Source organism: Arachis hypogaea, chromosome 15, assembly GCF_003086295.3.
Source record: "Arachis hypogaea cultivar Tifrunner chromosome 15, arahy.Tifrunner.gnm2.J5K5, whole genome shotgun sequence".
Classification (NCBI taxonomy): Eukaryota; Viridiplantae; Streptophyta; class Magnoliopsida; order Fabales; family Fabaceae; genus Arachis; species Arachis hypogaea.
In genome coordinates this window covers 151,722,509-151,740,398 of record NC_092050.1, presented here as the reverse complement: position 1 = coordinate 151,740,398, position 17,890 = coordinate 151,722,509, and the positions used below count along the sequence as shown (strand labels likewise).

General features: G+C 37.3%; 2 protein-coding genes across 2 annotated transcripts; both read left to right on the top strand.

Moving 5' to 3' along the window:
- Window positions 1-5,986: 5,986 nt before the first annotated feature.
- Window positions 5,987-17,514, top strand: LOC112751373 (uncharacterized). Its single transcript, XM_072218307.1, has 10 exons — window positions 5,987-6,055; window positions 6,144-6,157; window positions 6,220-6,272; window positions 6,359-6,520; window positions 6,622-6,670; window positions 6,787-6,920; window positions 10,430-10,485; window positions 15,861-15,962; window positions 16,791-16,884; window positions 16,989-17,514. Exons 1-10 carry the CDS (start codon window positions 5,987-5,989, stop codon window positions 17,240-17,242), a joined length of 987 nt encoding a protein of 328 aa, XP_072074408.1. The 3' UTR covers window positions 17,243-17,514.
- LOC114923986 (uncharacterized) lies at window positions 12,908-15,516 on the top strand. The gene is made up of 4 exons (XM_029292624.2): window positions 12,908-14,040; window positions 14,120-14,431; window positions 14,522-14,627; window positions 14,696-15,516. Exons 1-4 carry the CDS (start codon window positions 12,908-12,910, stop codon window positions 15,377-15,379), a joined length of 2,235 nt encoding a protein of 744 aa, XP_029148457.2. The 3' UTR covers window positions 15,380-15,516.
- Window positions 17,515-17,890: the final 376 nt, after the last annotated feature.

The following is a 17,890-nucleotide window of genomic DNA, read 5'->3' as shown; positions in this document are numbered from 1 at the left end:
ACATTTGTGTCGTTTCCGCTGCTAGGCTCTTTCATACTGGTATCAGAGCTTGTTGGTATTTTTCTGGGCTTGTGATTTTGTGAACAATGAAAGCTAATACTAATACTAGTAGGATGATCACTCTTAATAGTCCTAATTATGATTTGTTGAAGTCAAAAATAGAAGATTTGCTTTATGTCAAGAATTTTCATCAACCAGTTTTTGGTACAGAGAAGCCTAATGAGAAATCTAATGATGATTGGACTTTGTTGCATAGACAAGTCTGTGGATATATTAGGCAGTGGGTTGACGATAATGTGTTGAACCATATTATTGGAGAGACACATGCTCGGACTCTTTGGATTAAGCTTGAACAGTTGTATGCTCGAAAAACTGGGAATAACAAGATGTTTTTGATCAAGCAGTTGTTGGCTTTGAAGTATACAGATGGGACATCAATGACAGATCACTTGAATAATTTCCAAGGAATTATGAATCAGTTATCTTCCATAGGTATCAAGTTTGATGAAAAGGTTCAAGGATTGTTACTTCTTGGCTCCTTACCAGACTCGTGAAAAATTCTCATAATGTCATTGTCCAATTCTGCTCCTGATGGTGTAATCTCTATGGATCTTGCCAAGAACAGTGTTTTGAATGAAGAGATGAGAAGAAAGTCACAAGGTACATCGACTACACATTCAGATGTTCTTGTTTCTGAGTCTAGGGGGAGAAGCAAAAGTCGAGGTCCTAAAGGTAGAGATCAAAGCAGAAGCAAGTCTCGAGGAAAGTATAAGAATATTGAGTGTCATAATTGTGGTCAAAAGGGACATGTGAAGAAATTTGGTTGGCAGCTAAAGAAGGAGAAAGCCAAGGCAGGTAAAGACAAGAGCACAAATAAAGATGATGGTAGCAAGGAAGACAAGGTTAATGTAACTCATGATGATTTTCTTGTTGTTGAGGAATTTGAATCTGTTAACCTTGTTGATAATAGCACTAGTTGGGTGATTGATAGCGGTGCTTCTATTCATGTTACATCTAGGAGGAATTTGTTTACATCCTATACTCCTGGTGATTTTGGTTATATGAAAATGGCTCATCAAGGTATTGCAAAATGTGCCAGTGTTAGACAGGTTTGCTTAGAAACCTCCAACGGTACCAAGTTGACTTTGAAGCATGTGAAGCATGTTCCAGATATTCGGTTGAACTTACTTTCTGTTGGTAAGTTGTGTGATGAAGACTTGGATAGCTCATTCTCTCATGATAGTTGGAAGCTTACCAAGGGTTCCATGGTTGTTGCTAGAGGTACTCGACACTCTACTCTTTATTTAACTCAAGCAAAGATTGTGAAAGATGTTGTTAATGCTGTTGAGTTTGTTGATGAAACTGATTTATGGCATAAGAGATTATGTCATATAAGTGAGAAGGGTATGAATATGTTATCCAAGAGGAATCTTTTATCTGGTTGTAAGGTTGCTTTGCAAAAGTGCAACCATTGCTTTGCTGGGAAATAGAACAGGGTTTCTTTCAAGAGCCACCCACCTTCAAGGAAGTCAGAGATACTTGACTTGGTGCATTCTGATGTATGTGGGCCGATGAAGACAAGAACACTTGGAGGGTCTATCTATTTTGTAACCTTTATTGATGATCATTCTAGGAAATTATGGGTTTACACTTTGAAGACCAAAGATCAAGTTTTGAATGTGTTCAAGCAATTTCAAGCTTCTGTTGAAAGAGAAACTGGGAAGAAGTTGAAATGTATTCGTACTGACAATGGTGGTGAGTACTCAGGTCCATTTGATGCTTATTGTAAAGAGTATGGTATAAGAAATCAGAAGACTCCTCCGAAGACTCCTCAGTTGAATGGCTTGGCTGAAAAGATGAACAGAACATTGGTTGAAAGAGTTAGGTGCTTATTGTCACAGTCTGGATTGGCAAAATCCTTTTGGGGTGAAGCTTTGAGCACTGTTGTTCATGTCTTGAACCGGACACCATGTGTTCCCTTGCAATTTGAAATGCCAGAGAAGGTATGGTCAGGTAAAGATGTTTCTTATGATCATTTTAGAGTCTTTGAATGTAAAGCTTTTGTTCATATTCCTAAAGATGAGAGATCTAAGCTTGATGTAAAGACTAGGCAATGTATTTTTATTGGCTATGGCATGGATGAGTTTGGTTATAGGTTTTATGATCCTGTTAACAAAAAGGTGATTCGGAGTAGAGATGTTGTCTTTGTTGAAGACCAAACATTGAAGGATGTTGATAATGCGGAAAAGCCAATGGTTCAGCCTAGTGATGATTTTTCTGACTTGGATATTACTCCCTCTATGCCTATGGTAGAAGATGGTAGAGTTGAAGCTCAAAATAATGAGCATGATACAAGTGCAGGTGAAGATGGAACAATTGATCCGATACTTGATGAAGTTGGTGATGATGATCAAGATGAACAACCAGCTTTAAAAATTCCTGCAAATGCACTCAGAAGGTCTACAAGAGAGAGGAAGCCTTCGTCAAGGTATTCTCCACATGAGTTTGTTTTGTTGACTGATGGAGGAGAACCTGAATGCTTTGGAGAGGCTGTTGAAGATGAAAGCAAAGCTCAATGGCTTGAAGTTATGCAAGAAGAAATAAAGTCCTTGCTTGACAATGATACCTATGAGTTGGTTAAGCTACCAAAGGGTATGCGAGTTTTGAAGAACAAATGGGTATTCAGAATCAAGAATGAAGAACACAATTCTAAACCTCGGTATAAGGCTAGCTTGGTTGTTAGAGGCTTTAGCCAGAGAAAAGGTGTTGATTATGAGGAGATCTTTTCTCCTGTTGTGAGGATGTCATCCATTCGTGCTGTGCTTGGATTAGCAGCGTCTCTTGATTTAGAGATTGAGCAAATGGATGCGAAGACAACTTTTCTTCATGGTGATTTAGATAAGGAGATCTACATGGAGCAACCGGAGGGCTTTGTTGTTAAAGGAAAGGAAGATTTTGTGTGCAAGCTTAAGAAGAGTCTTTATGGGTTGAAGCAAGCTCCAAGACAGTGGTACATGAAGTTTGAATCTGTTATGGGGAAGCATAGTTACCGTAAGACAACTTCAGATCATTGTGTATTTGTGCAAAAATTTTCTGATGATGATTTTATCATTTTTTTGCTTTATGTGGATGATATTTTGATTGTGGGCAAGAATGCTTTGAGGATTAATGAGTTGAAGAAACAATTGAGCAAGTTCTTTGCTATGAAGGACTTGGGTCCTGCCAAACAAATTTTGGGCATGACTATTACTCGTTATAGAGATTCCAAGAAGCTTTATTTGTCACAGGAGAAGTACATAAAGAAGGTGCTTCAAAGGTTTGGCATGAATGATGCCAAATGTGTTGCTAGTTCTTTTGCTCCTCATTTTAAGTTGAGCACCAAGCAGTGTCCAATCACTGATGAGGAGAAACAAGCAATGGATGAAATTCCTTATGCCTCAGCTGTTGGAAACTTGATGTATGCTATGGTGTGTACTAGACCAGACATTGCTCATGCGGTTGGTACTGTGAAACGTTTTCTCTCTAATCCAGGTAAAGAACATTGGAATGCTGTTAAATAGATTATGAGATATCTCAAAGGTACAACTAACTTGAGTTTGAGTTTTGGTGATGAGAAACCTTTGCTAGTTGGCTTTACTGATGCAGACATGGCAGGAGATATTGATTCTCAAAAGTCTACTTCAGGTTATTTGGTCAAGTTTGCAGTGGGAGCTATTTCATGGCAGTCAAGGCTACAAAAGTGTGTTGCACTTTCTACCACAGAGGCAGAGTTTATTGCAGCAACTGAAGCATGTAAATAGTTGTTGTGGATGAAGAAGTTTATTGCAGCACTTGATTTCAAGCAAGACCATTATGTGTTGTTGTGTGATAGCCAAAGTGCTATTCATCTTGCCAAGAATTCTACTTTTCATCCAAGATCTAAACATATTGATGTTAGGTATCACTGGATACGGGATGTGTTAGATTCCAAGTTGTTGGAACTTGAAAAAGTTCACACTGATGACAATGGTGCTGATATGATGACAAAAGCATTGTCAAGAGAAAAGTTTGAAACATGTTGTTTGATCGCCGGAATGGCGAGAGCCTCCACCTAGTCGAGAAGGGGGAGATTTGTTGGGTTTTTTTCTCTCCTTTGTGAGGCCCAAGCCCAATATTTTGGGGGTGTATTCTTGCACGCTAGTGTCACAACCCTAATTCAGATTTTGGAGGTTATTTGAGAGAAAGAGAGTAGCCACCAAAGAGAGAAAGAGAAGGGGAAAAACAGAATTCCTGTTTTTTTCCAAAACAGTAAATTTCAAATGGCAGTTTCTCAGTTGTTCACCGTTAGATCAACTTAAAATTTAAACTGCGTGTTCCTATCATCTTTTTCTTCATTCTGGTCGGTGGAGATGTTGATTGGAGATTTATAGTGAGAGAAATTGACTTCGCAAGAGAGAAATTAGGTTTTCCATTTTTACACAGAGCAGCAATCTTGGAACGGCAGTTTCTCATTCTTTCACCGTTGGATCGACTTGAAATTTGGACTGTAGTTTTTTCACATCTTGTTCTTCATTCTGAACTGTGGAGATTTTAATTGGAGATCTTCAGAGGGATAAATTGGCTTCGACAGCAGCTCTATTTTTTTGGGTATATTTCATCTTCTTTCTTCTAATTTGTAAGTTTTGGTGCTTTGATGTTTTGGCTGGTTATATGCACGTTTTTGTGCTTTGTTTGAGACTCTCTTGTACCTTATTTGATTATAGTGAAGCTATTTCATTGGTCTGGACGACCCGTGATTTTTACCTCTCACATTGAGAGAATTTTCTACGTTAAAATCTCGGTGTGTTCTTGTTATTGCTTTACTTGTTATATTTGCTTGTTATAGTTGCTGCCATATTGTGTTGTGAGTGCTTCTATATTGTTCTTGTGTTGAACATTTGTATCGTTTTCGCTGTTAGGCTCTTTCAGATAGACGATGCTGGTGGTGCGGAGGGCTATGAAAAGGAAAGCATCATTGTTCATTCAATTGAATATTTTTTTAAACAAAAATTTCTCTGGGAATATCCATGAGAACATATTACCATTTTTTAAGCCTAAAAAGTAAAAACACACATTTCTGAGCCCTCTTATCTAATTTCTTTCTATGAGCTTCTAAGGAGAAGCGAAGGTAAGGCACCCAAGAATTTTAAAGTGGCTGATATCAGGCACTTTGTTGAAGAGCTTTTCATATGCATGGACTGCAGTCATCACTATAATAAATTAATAACTTTTTATTATTTTTCAATATTTTTTTAAAGATTGGAATGAAACTCGAATCTGTAACTTTGATTAGGTGGGAGATTGTCATTTGAACTATAGTTCGTTGGTTATTGATTTTTAACATTAGTAATAAGTTAATATTGAATATCTATATTTATGTTAATATATCTTTTATTTTTTTGATCTTGATAGATTTAGAAAAAAGCCAGTTAATATAAAATAAATCATATTATATATATATAAAAAATGAATCATTAAATTAAGTATTTATATAAAATATATATTAAAATATAAATAATATTAAAAATAAATTAAATATCATATATATTTATATATTAATATATAATAATTAATTTAAGAACTGATTTTTTGTTTATATATAATATTTTTTATATAAAATAGCCATCCTTATGCGACTAGAAATTTATCAAATGAAAAATAAAATTTGAATTCAAATTTATTACCTACAATTTTATTATATTAATTGAAATTTAATATGAAAAGGAGAAAATAAAAAAATATTGTGAATAATATTAGTAAAATAAAGTAATCACTACGCCAAACACGGTGAATAGCGGCCAATATTTGGAGGCCACACACCTCGCCGCTGCAAAGCTGCTGGGGAAGGCAGAACTCCTTCGCGTGCCACGATCATCAGCGGCGACTCCACCAAAAACGCCGCCATCACCAACGGGACGCAAAAATAGCGGCGAAGATCTGGAGGCCACACACCTCGCCGCCGCGAAACATGCCGGGGAAGCAGAACTTCTTCGCGTGCCTTATCATCAGCGGCGACTCCATCACAAAACGCCGCCAGGTGAGGATTCAATCTTAAGCATTCTAATTTTTATTCTGCCCCCTTTTTTTTTCCTATAACCCTGAGTTGATTCCCCCCAAATGTGCAGAAAACCCGCGAAGAGTAATTGGGAGCCCGCGAAGCACACCCATTGCTGCTATTCCAAAATAAGGTTGTGAAGGCAGGACTCTTTCGCGGGCCACAAATCAGCGGCGATTGCATCGCAAAACGCCACCAGGTGAAGATTTGCTAACTCAATTTCTCCTTTACCCCTTTTTAATTTTTCCTATAAATTCTAATTCAAAAACTGCCCAAATTAAGCAGAACCCCGCGAAGAGTCCTTCGAAGCGCGCGAGATCTGCTGCCGTCTCTGTTTCACTGCGAAGGTGCTGCCGATACTGGGTCCTCTGCCGGCCGTGCACGAAACTGTTGAGCCACCTTCCACCGTTCGCTATCCTGAGCTATCGCGGCTTCTCCTTGTCCCTGGTTAGTTCTAACACCCTAAGCTTTCCTTCGTGTTTTAACTGCTGCATTGATTGGGTTATGGATTTGATTCATCTGATTTGGTCACATGTGAGCAAGCTCAGCTGGCTACTCATTATTCTGCTCCTGTCATAATTTTAACCAACTGAACACGTGAGTTGTGATTGGCTAGATAGATAATTGAGTTAGATTACTTAGCAGATTGTATTTCAATCTTTTAAGAGACATTGCTGATTAGAACCTCATCAACAAACCCGGTTCTGTTGCAGGAAGCGACTTCGTTCGGTGTCGATTGCTAAGTATTGTGCACAAAAATTGCCAAAGGGTGATGTTGTTTGCGCTGTTGATAATAATTGCAAAATAATTTGGGGCATAGAAGCTTCTAGAGCACACTCCAAACAAGGTTTTTTTTCTTTCTACTTTCTTATTATATATGAATATCAAGATCTTGATTTATTATTGTTGTACTATTCCTCGTTAGGCTTGGTGAGTAGTAGAATTGATCATTCAAACTACACAAGAATGCATATCTAATATTGCACGATCTCAGCACCAGTTAAAAAAAGAATGCATTACCTGGTAGTTTGTTAAATTGGAAGGGTTGGGGTTAAAAAGGCTAAAATTCACATGATGCTTTAAGGATAAAGGATGAATGGTATATTGAGAATACATATCTAATGAAGCCATATTTTAAAAAAACTAGCACTTTGTAAAATTGACTCTTCCAAGTGATCATTGAACGTTGGTAATTTATTTTTCAACTGCTGTTTTGCTGGTCCGTTAAGTGTGCTTTAGACCTTGGTATATTTTGTGAAAACATTTTTGCTAGAAGAGGTTAACATTTTATTTCAGCAGAATTTCATTAACCTTTTTCAGCAAATAAATAAGGTAACATTGTGATTCCTTTGAAGTTAAATAATTAGAATTCAGAAACCAAGCTCACCCCAATCTAGGATGAGATGCTAAAGTGAGAAGAATGAATTCAAACTGTATAATGAACCAGTCATGCATTTAATGGTTACTGCAATATTTAACTGCAGGAAAACAAGCAGGATTCTAACACATTTATATGTGCCCGAAAACTAAAAAAACCTTGTCTCCCTGATAGCGCTTGCCCTGTTTAATTAGAACCTAAACATGGAAAAATATGGAGTTAATATTAACATCATTTGAGTTTGAGTCTCCTATATGATTATTGTTGAGGCTAAGGCAAAATTGGCTTATTGGGACCAATAGGAGTATAGCAGCTAACACCATCACACCAGAAGATTGTGGTTGAGAGAATAATCCCTATTTGTTTGAACAATTGTCAACTCCTAATGCAATAAGCAAGAGACCTAAAAACTCCCCTGCAGTTAGATACTTTCTTGATCTTTCTTGATCTCAATCTCCTTTAACAGTGTTATTTTACTGAACTTAAAAGACTTGCAAAATTTTAGTTCCTTAATAGTGTATACTTATCCCTAAAAAAAACAACATTCATTCTATATTTTCCACATATACATTTTGTATTTATAAGAAACAGAGGTGAATGGGGGTATATAGTGTTTATCTTAAAGTAGCATATTTGATTGATAGAAGTAATAGCATTATTGTCACCTTGGGATAAATTTAACCAAAGAAATAGCTTTGTTTTTCTATGGACTTCCCTGTTTTCAATTGTTATGAGAAACGGTGAAACTAATCCTTTATATGAGATGTGTTTCCCTTGCAGCTTTTAAAGTAATACAATAAAATAAATTAAAACCATGTTAGAGTTTGAACTTATAGTCCTTTAGGATTTGGTTTTTTTTGCATTGCTTTAATTCTGAGTTAGTTATGAAATGCTATTTGGTTAAAGTCCTTTAGGATTTGGTTTTGTTTTGTTCCTTAGTTTAAATTTTTTTATGTCTACCTAGCAAAACCGTGAATGTATATAATTTATTTAATTAATTAGTGGATTTCATTCATCAAAGTAACATATTTTAAAAGCATTTAGTCCATTAAATCGAATAATACTACATGAAGGTATATAGCAAACATGGGAGTCTTGTAATCTCAAACAAATGACACAACAAAAGGAAACAAAAGATGGGAATATAAGGAGGGATGCATAGGATTCCCAAATTCACTTTTCTTTTCTTTTTATTTTTTGGTTTGCAAGTGCATATGCTAAGTAGAAAAGATAGGGAGAGAGCAAGTGAGAAAGTGAGTGAAGTGAAAATCCAAAGCACTTTGGAAATGGTGGCTCCAATCTATCCAAAAGTAATAGCATGGTTCCCACAATGCTATATAGGAATTCCAAGTAGAAGTAGACCGACACCAACATCTACTATACATAAAGCTAGAAAATTTAGATAAAGATATATAATTACAGTTTATTACTGATTACATATATATGCTTCAAATTTTGTTCCACACGTGGGACCTTTACTTCCCCTATTTTTTTTTTCTTCAGTATGTAATGTGATCATCAATCAAAGTTTTTCTTTTGAAAAAACAAGATCTCTCTTCTTGGCTTAAAAATAGAATTAAAGAAAGGCAAGGACTTAGGAGGGATAATGTTATATGTTAGTGGCAAGTTCTATTTGGCAAAGAGAAATGCATGCTTAACAGCATAAGTTTTATTATCAGTATGCCCAAATTTTAGTATATATGCGTCTCTCAAAATTGATGAGTGTTTGTTTCGATTGCTGAGAAATTATCAAACATTATAAGTAGGGTAAAACACACTCTTTTTTTGGGCGCTTTTTTTTTTCGGTAGGTCCTAAAATTCATTTTAACCAAAAGGACATGATAAAGAGCCTAAACAAATTTTGATAAGAGTTTTTAATAATAAAATTTTAGGTTAGAGATTTGTACCAAGAATAATAGTAATAATAATAAAAAGAAAATTAATTCAATGATATTGTTGTTGTGAAGACAAGGCACAGACTAGAAGATCTTGTCCAACATTCATAAGGCAAGTTGCTTACAAAAAACATACCAAATTATTAAGAGTCCTAATTCATTCATTTAATTATTTTTTATTTTTAAATAAAAAACTTTTATTTTTTTTAATCTTTTTTATGTTCTTGGAAAATAACACCTGATTAGAAGACTAAAAAATGAGGTATGAGATTTTAACTTCTTTTCTCAACATGAGCTTTTTTTTTTTCCATCCTAAAATATAGTAAACTCAAAATTGTTTGTCCTAACTTTATAGTTGTTGTGCTCTGTTTCCCTTGCTTACGGTTTTTGTTTTATTCACTGCAAAACAAATGAGCTGAATTATTAGTAATTAACTATTTGCTCATTTGGGTGAACTATGATGAGGCGTTACTATCAAATTATAAAAACTTTATGGTTCCATTTGTAAAAGTTGAATTTGGGACCTGTACTGTGGTATATCAAGGCCCAGGAAAAGAGAATTATTTTTCCTCGGTATTCATCAGTTCGGCATATCCAAAATTAATTTATCACAAATTAAAATTTCATTTAAAGTTTTATTGTTGGCTAACGAATTGTTACATGTATAAAACAAGATTCGAACTTTCAACACTTTATTTAAATGAACTAGTGAACTAACTATTAGACCGACTACAGTTGGTTTTGGAAAAGAAAACTTTATCAAACACTATTTGAACTATATTTCAATTAGATTCTGCATGCTTTTCTGTTGTTATCTATCATATGATTCACCTTTATATTTCTGCTGCCACACTAAGTAATCCGAAGGTGGGAAAAAATTGTACGTGATGACTGATGAGTGTAACATTTTATTTTATCATGATTAATTTAGGATTTCAATTCCTATCCAATAATAAATTTGATGCAAATAAATACAACGCCTCACTTTATAAAATTGTACGTGTAGCCATTGCTATTTGAAATGAAATGTGCTTCTTTTCTTAAGTCTTATATTGTGTAGTTTGATGTTTCCTTTAATTTCAGGCCTGGTACTTTCAGAATTGAAGTTTCCATTGTGCTTGGTGGCGGTCTTGAACCAGGTTCAGTCCAATTTACTCAATCTACATATGTAATATATCTGCTATGAATATGACCCTGATGATGAAAACAAACTTTAATGTTTTGTGGGCTGAACATGTTGGAAATACTAGCTGCTTTTGCTGGTTGTCTTGATGAATGAATTGCTGCTTCACTGTCTATGACCCTACGTACGAATTATTACTTGGCATTTGATTTGAGCTAGTTGTTTGAGAAGTTACAATGGATTTTTCATTACGGTTTCTTTTTCCGCCACCGGGGATGGGGGTGGGGTTCATGTTTACTTGCCACTTCAGTCCAGGATGAATTTGCTGCCAATGAGTTAGTGCAAAGCATCCCGGATTATCAACAGATAAAATAATATGCCGCAGAGCATTAATTATCCAATATCCGAAACAATATTCGAGCTTTGTAATTGAATGTTCTTTTTATTTATTTAATTTTTCTACTTGTGGTTCATTTGGCAGCATAATGTTGATTAGAAGGATTAATTTAGCCTTGGCTTGTGATATCTAGATGGTTGTCTTCAACGTATTTATAGGCTTTTGCCACTGCATGAGAGAGTTATATATGAATTATATAAGTATTAATATATGTAGTTGCCACTGCATGTTAAGCTGCTTTATTAATAACCATTTGAAATCATGGCTAAGAGCTTCATCATCGACATAAACATGCCAGCATGCTTTGCTCGAGAAACTTGGTAGTAAATGTTTAGATTTATCTCCAAAATTTTTCATGTTAGATTAATTTTTTATTAATATTTCCCTAAAATGAACTTTTTATTTCTTTCAAATGATCTTTTTAGTCAAATTTATCTTTCAAAAAATTTAAATTAGGCATAACAGAGGATATTATATCCGGCTATTCTCTCCTTATTTTGTTTAGATAACCCGCAATTAAGGGCAGAAAATTTGTATTTGATGTTTCTGTTCATTATGATAGTTTAGTTTCTTATTAATTATTACATAAATCTAACTTACTCCTATTATTTTTTTTCCATCATTTTTTAAGGTTTTTCCTTCTTTGTCTTTTCATTTTTTGGACTTGGGATCAGCAATTCTTTCTACCAGTAATTTTTTATAAAGCACAGAATTTTGACAATGAGTAAGCAACCTCCCCAATTCTTTCTACATAGTTTTGATTGCAATATATTGTGGAGCTTACTACGTATGGTACTCTCCCATCCAATAACTGTGATAAACTGTTACTGCTTTTTAAGTTCTATGTAAAAGTCTTACTGTTCATTTATTTGTTTGTGCTATTTCATCTATTTAGACATTGATAAGAGTTGGATTATAAAGCCACGTGGTAGTGTAGAATATATGGATGGTCTGAATAGATTCCTTGATTTCGCATTTGCCAATGCATCATCCGATGGGATGATACTTTGCCCATGTCCTTTGTGTGGGTTCCGGTTTTACCAAACCAGAGAGGACGCCTACGATCATCTTCTGATGAAACCCTTTCCCTCGAACTATACCTTTTGGTTACATCACGGTGAGAGGATCGTAGATGAGAGCTCTAACGGCAGAGAAGAATTAGAACCCACTCGTAACTCTGGTGATCAAATGCGTGACATGGTCCACGAGGCATTTAACTTCACGGGAATGCAAGGGGATGATGAAGACTCGATGGATGAACATGTCGGAGACGGTGTGGATGGCTTGCCGTACTCCTCCAATGAACCTACCCGCGAGGCTCGTGCCTTACAAGACTTGCTTGAGGATGGCGAGCAAGAACTATATCCGGGATGCTTAGGATTCTCGAAGCTTTCTTTCCTGGTAAGACTGTACCATATAAAGTGCATGTGCGGAGTGAGTGATAAGGCTTTCGGTTTGATTCTAGAGCTATTGGGGGAAGCCTTTCAGCATGCAAAGATTCCGAAGACCTTGCACGATGCCAAGAGGATCATACGGAAGCTTGGTATTGAGTACAAGAGGATAGATGCATGTCCAAATGACTGCATGCTATACCAGGGCTCCGACCAAGACCTGTCTAGATGCAAACAGTGTGGAGCATCCAGGTGGAAGCAAAAGACCCGGAAGAATTCTGTAGTAAGGATCAACGTCGTCGTCAAGAAGAATGGGAAACCTCAGGCGGCGAAAATTCTCCGTTACTTTCCTCTGATTCCACGGTTGCAGCGATTATTCATGTCCAGCAAGACAGCCAGGGACATGTTGTGGCACAAGAGAGGAACCAATTCTGACGGTTATTTAAGGCATCCCAGGGATGGTGAGGCCTGGAAAGCATTTGATAGGAGATACACTGACTTCTCTGGTGATCCGGCAGTCCGCTGCCTTATGGAAACCTTAGTTCAAAGTATTCAATATGGCTAGTGATTCTTATTCCGTACAACTTACCCCCTGGATTTGCATGAAACAAACCAACTTTATTCTCTCTATGATTATTCCCGGCCCTAAAATGCCTGGCAATGACATAGATGTCTACCTACAACCCCTCATCCATGAGTTGAAGCAGTTGTGGGCCGGTGTTGATACGTACGACGCCTCTGAGAAGAAAACATTTAAGATGCGTGCTGCTTTGATGTGGACTATCAGCGACTTTCCTGGATTAGGCAATTTATCTGGCTGGAATACGTACGGCGGGAGAGCTTGCCCCACGTGCAATTTGGACGCCGATCCGAGGCGACTCACCTTCAGTCAGAAATGGTGTTTCATGGGTCATCGTCGCTTCTTGAATCACGATCACAGATATAGACAGGACCGGATTAGATTTGATGGAAATGTAGAGGATAGATCCCCGCCTGTCAAATTGACTGGCAGGGATATCTTGAGACAGTTGGAGGGTGTGCCAGTCACACACGGCAAGGTGGGCGCGGTGGGCGGTAAAAGAAGGCGCGGACAGCAGACCGTGGTTCAAGACGAGTCTCCCTGGAAAAAGAGGAGTATATTTTTTGATCTCCCATACTGGGAGAACAACGAAATACGCCACAACCTTGACGTGATGCACATAGAGAAGAATGTGTGCGACAACATCGTCTTCACCATGTTAAACGAGAGTGGAAAGTCCAAAGACCACCTAAAGGCTCGAAAAGATCTCCAGTTGATGGGAATCAGGCATGATATGTGGCCACTTGAAGGTGGAAAGTATCCTTCTGCAATCTTTACCATGTCTAATCCACAGAAGGATGTCTTTCTTCGGACCATCAAGAATGTGGTCTTCCCAGACGGGTACTCCAGCAACATCTCTCGTTGTGTTGATTTAAAACAGCGCAAGTTATCGGGTTTGAAGAGTCATGACTGCCACATTCTAATGGAGCATCTAATTCCAATTGCGTCAAGACACACATTGCCCACCCAAGTGTCCGCCGTCTTGGCTCAGTTATCAGCCTTTTTTCGACTACTATGCAGCAAATCCATAGATCCTCATCAACTCCCTATCCTTCAGGATCGTGTGGTCCACACACTATGCCACATGGAGATGATATTTCCACCATCCTTTTTCACAGTCATGGTTCATCTAACGGTTCATTTGGTCGAGGAGGCACGCCTCGGTGGCCCAGTGCATTACCGGTGGATGTACCCAATTGAGAGGTAAAAATCTACTTGACATTCTCGACCTGTTTTTTTAAGATAGCCGGCAGCTATAATTTTACGTGTTATGTTCTCGAAGGTACCTATGTCGTCTCAAGCAGTACGTGCGTAATAGGGCACAACCGGAGGGATCTATTGCAGAGGGCTACCTGTCAGAAGAGATTCTCACATTCTGTTCAAGATATCTAGATAATGTCGAGACTAGGATCAACCGACCGACGCGGGTTGACGATCGGCTGAATGATGCCCTGCCCAGTGAGGTTTCTAGCATGTTCCCAGTAGTTGGAAAGGCGGCCGGGGCTGCTTCATATTTTACTTTGACAGCCACTGAGATCCTTCAAGCACATCGTCATGTACTGGTCAATTGCCTTGCTGTTGAGAAATTTTTGGAGTAAGTATCAAGACCGAGGTCCAAAATTTTGCAGTGAACCTATATGATAATCATAGTATTGAATACGTCAATATTTATCTGAATGCATAGGGAGTACAGAGCCATCACAAAGAGAAAACTGCGAAGTAGAACGAGGTCCCAGGCTCACATAGATAGTGTGGTGCACAGAGAATTCCCCAACTGGTTCAGGCATGAGGTAATCCTTAATATCATAGGATCCCAGTACCATTTGATGCTATCTTTCATCTAATGGTTCAATTCCAGGTCCCATTCGGAAGCACCAGTCATTCGAACGAGTTGCAGTGGCTTGCCTGTGGGCCCCGTGCTCAGGCCAGACGCTTTCAAGCTTACAACGTCAATGGATTTAAATTTAGATCCGTCTCAAGGGATGAAGGGCTGAAAACACAAAATAGCGGGGTTTATGTCACTTCAGATACCCGGAGTTATGCAAGCAAACGGGATCTCAATGTTGCCGTTGGCGGTGTCTCGTACTACGGGAGATTAGTAGACATCATCGAGCTAAATTATAGTGGTCAGTTCAATGTAGTCTTGTTCAAATGTCTCTGGGCAGACACCACGTCGGGCAGAGGCATACGACAAGACGAGTTGGGTCATACCTGTGTCAATTTTGCCAATCCGATTCACACCGGTGATCGAGAAGACGATGAGCCGTACATCCTAGCATCTGAGGCGCGTCTTGTGTTCTACGTGGAGGATGAGGTGGACAACGGGTGGAGTGTAGTAGTCCATGTGATGCCAAGAGATTTGTTTGACATGGGCGAAGATTATGAACATTGTGAAGTCGACTTTCATCCCCAGTTGTGTATGACTAGCTTGCCTGAATTTGATGTCGAAGGCTTGCGGTTGACAAGAGATGAGATTTTAGAGGAGTCCACAAATGACGTGGTTGAGGATTGTGATGAGGCCGCCTCATATAAAGATATCTAGATTGAGTTAGTTCTTATTATTTAGTACTTATCCCCTCGTATAAATCGATATTATTTGACTGGGTTCTGATATAAATCGATTTTTTTTAACTATTGCCTCTCATATAAGATTTCCTACAATCACGTTTTTTTAATTGTCCCTGTACGTTGGTAATAGTTCCGTTGCCTTTCAGGGAAATTGGAGAGTCGAGACTTCTATCCCATTACCACAAGCCGTTTGTTCGCAGAGAAGATGATAGAGGCGTCTCCATTCCCTTCGTTGGACCACGCAACATCCTTTGCAAGGCAGTTGTGGTTCAAAGAGTCGAGTATACAGTCATGGCTGGATGCCTTTTCTGGGCAAAGTCACCTCTTTCGAGCCATTAGTCATGCGCCGGGTTCTCTGATGAGGGTTTGTTTGCTGATCCCAAATTTATTAGTATGTGTTTCCTTGTCAAATTCTTTGTTGTAACCCATTTCACGCGGTTATGTTAAATCTATAGGAATTGCATCAATGGGACCGAAAGTACCGGGCTAAATTTGGGTTTGAGTTTAGAACAAGTACGGAATTGTGGTTCTCACAGAAAATACTTGACGAGGCGAAGGTAATACTTCCTATTTTACCTTTCGATTTATCTAATTTATACAACATCTCTCTGTCTATGTAGCTAAATGCCTACGTTGTGCTGTTTTGGTAAAATTGCTTATTTTATATGAGAGTAAACTCTATTCCCCTTGCTAGAAGAAATTTAGTTGCTTTAAGTTGTCTGCTAGCATCTACCACATACAAATATGTGCCGGTCTCTGTATTTACTCAATTTGTAATTGCTTGTATTGACATGGTCTGAGCTAGCTCAAGAAAGCACCCAATTATTTAGTATGGCCAGTGATTTTCTAATTCACTTAGCATTGTAAAAGATTACTAACATATCCCTACAAGTTTCAGGTGGTCCATGATATATCATGACCGTGATATTGTGTATCTCACCATTTGAAACCAAAACCAAATAAAATGGAGTTCAAATTAAGAAAGTAACCCTTCGGAAAAATCCAGGTGGATGGATACTTGGATCATATTACAATCTCAGTTAAAAACCCCATTTAAGAATGCATACTTAAGATTGAGTTGTTTAAGAGGCCAGCCTTGGAAAAGTGTAGTTGATAAAATGGTAAGTTGAGACCAATGCATGGACTTATCTCTCATAAAAAAACACGTGGTCTTCTTTCTTAATTATGAAGCTTGTGATAAGAATCTAAGACTTGAGAAAGAGTTTACGGTGGTTTATTAGAATTTTTTGTTAATGCCAGTGATAAGAATAATGGGCATGATCTTGCTGTCCTTATTATCTTTTTGATTGATAGTTGGTCTATGTGTGCTTTCATTTTTTCTTCTGCTTCCTATTCATAGTATTAATAATAAATACTTTGTACAGACACGATATGAAAATACTCTGGTCGTTGAACTGGATGTTGCATCACGGGAGGAATTCAAGCTCATAGAACATGGCCTTGAACGACTATGGGACAGTAAGAAATACATTATATATGCAATAGTAATATAATATGATTGTATGTCACACTCTAATCTATCAATTGTTGCTTTGTGTCTCGATATGATGCTGGACTCTTAGGGTTATCTCGTCCAAAGATCCAAGAGGCATCCGAAGAACCAGGAGAGGTGGTTCCAGATTCGATCGAGAAAGAGGACGTTGTCTCCTCTGATGGGTCTGATGAATCCACTTCTGCAGGACGAAATTGCTCAATGCTGTCATGTGACCTCAACAAAACACCAGATGAGAATGAATATCCTTACAGTGGAATGTCTCCTGGAAAGAAGAATGCATGGCACTTGGCTAATTGGGCAACACGGTACTTGAATCCGTGAGGACAGAGCTTTAAGTTATTTGAACATTTTCAATTCAGGTTATTTAGGAAAGTCGAACCTTGTTCATTGGTTTTGTCGTGACTTTAAACTTCTCAGATTGTTATATTGAGACGGTTTTCTTGTTGAAAAGTATTATCATGTTACAGAACTTGGGGAATGTAATATTTAGCCAAGATTGGGACAGTTATTATTTTTTAGAGTCGATTAATTGATGAATTGGATTTATCACTATTCCATGCCACAATGAAGGCCATCAAGTCTACTTTTATACATATTTCATTTGCTGTTATTTAAAGTTTTTTAAAAATAAATTTTAAATAAACTACATCGTATGTAAGTTTGATAAATTAAACTTTAAAAATAATTTTCAGTAAGCACAACTAATAATATTTATATTAAATAAATAATCTATTAACTGCGAAGTTATTATAATAAATAAAATATATAATGTTTCATGTTGGATAACTTAGAGAATGTGACACAGCACTAAATTTTCATTCGCCAGGGCTTAAAATTTTGTGGTAAACCGTGAATGGTTCTTCGGCAAGCTTTTAATTTTTCTTGTGAAAATTAAAATCTTTAGGGTATCTTTAAATATCAAAAAATGAATAAATTTAGTTAATTTTTAAATATTTATATTTATTATAA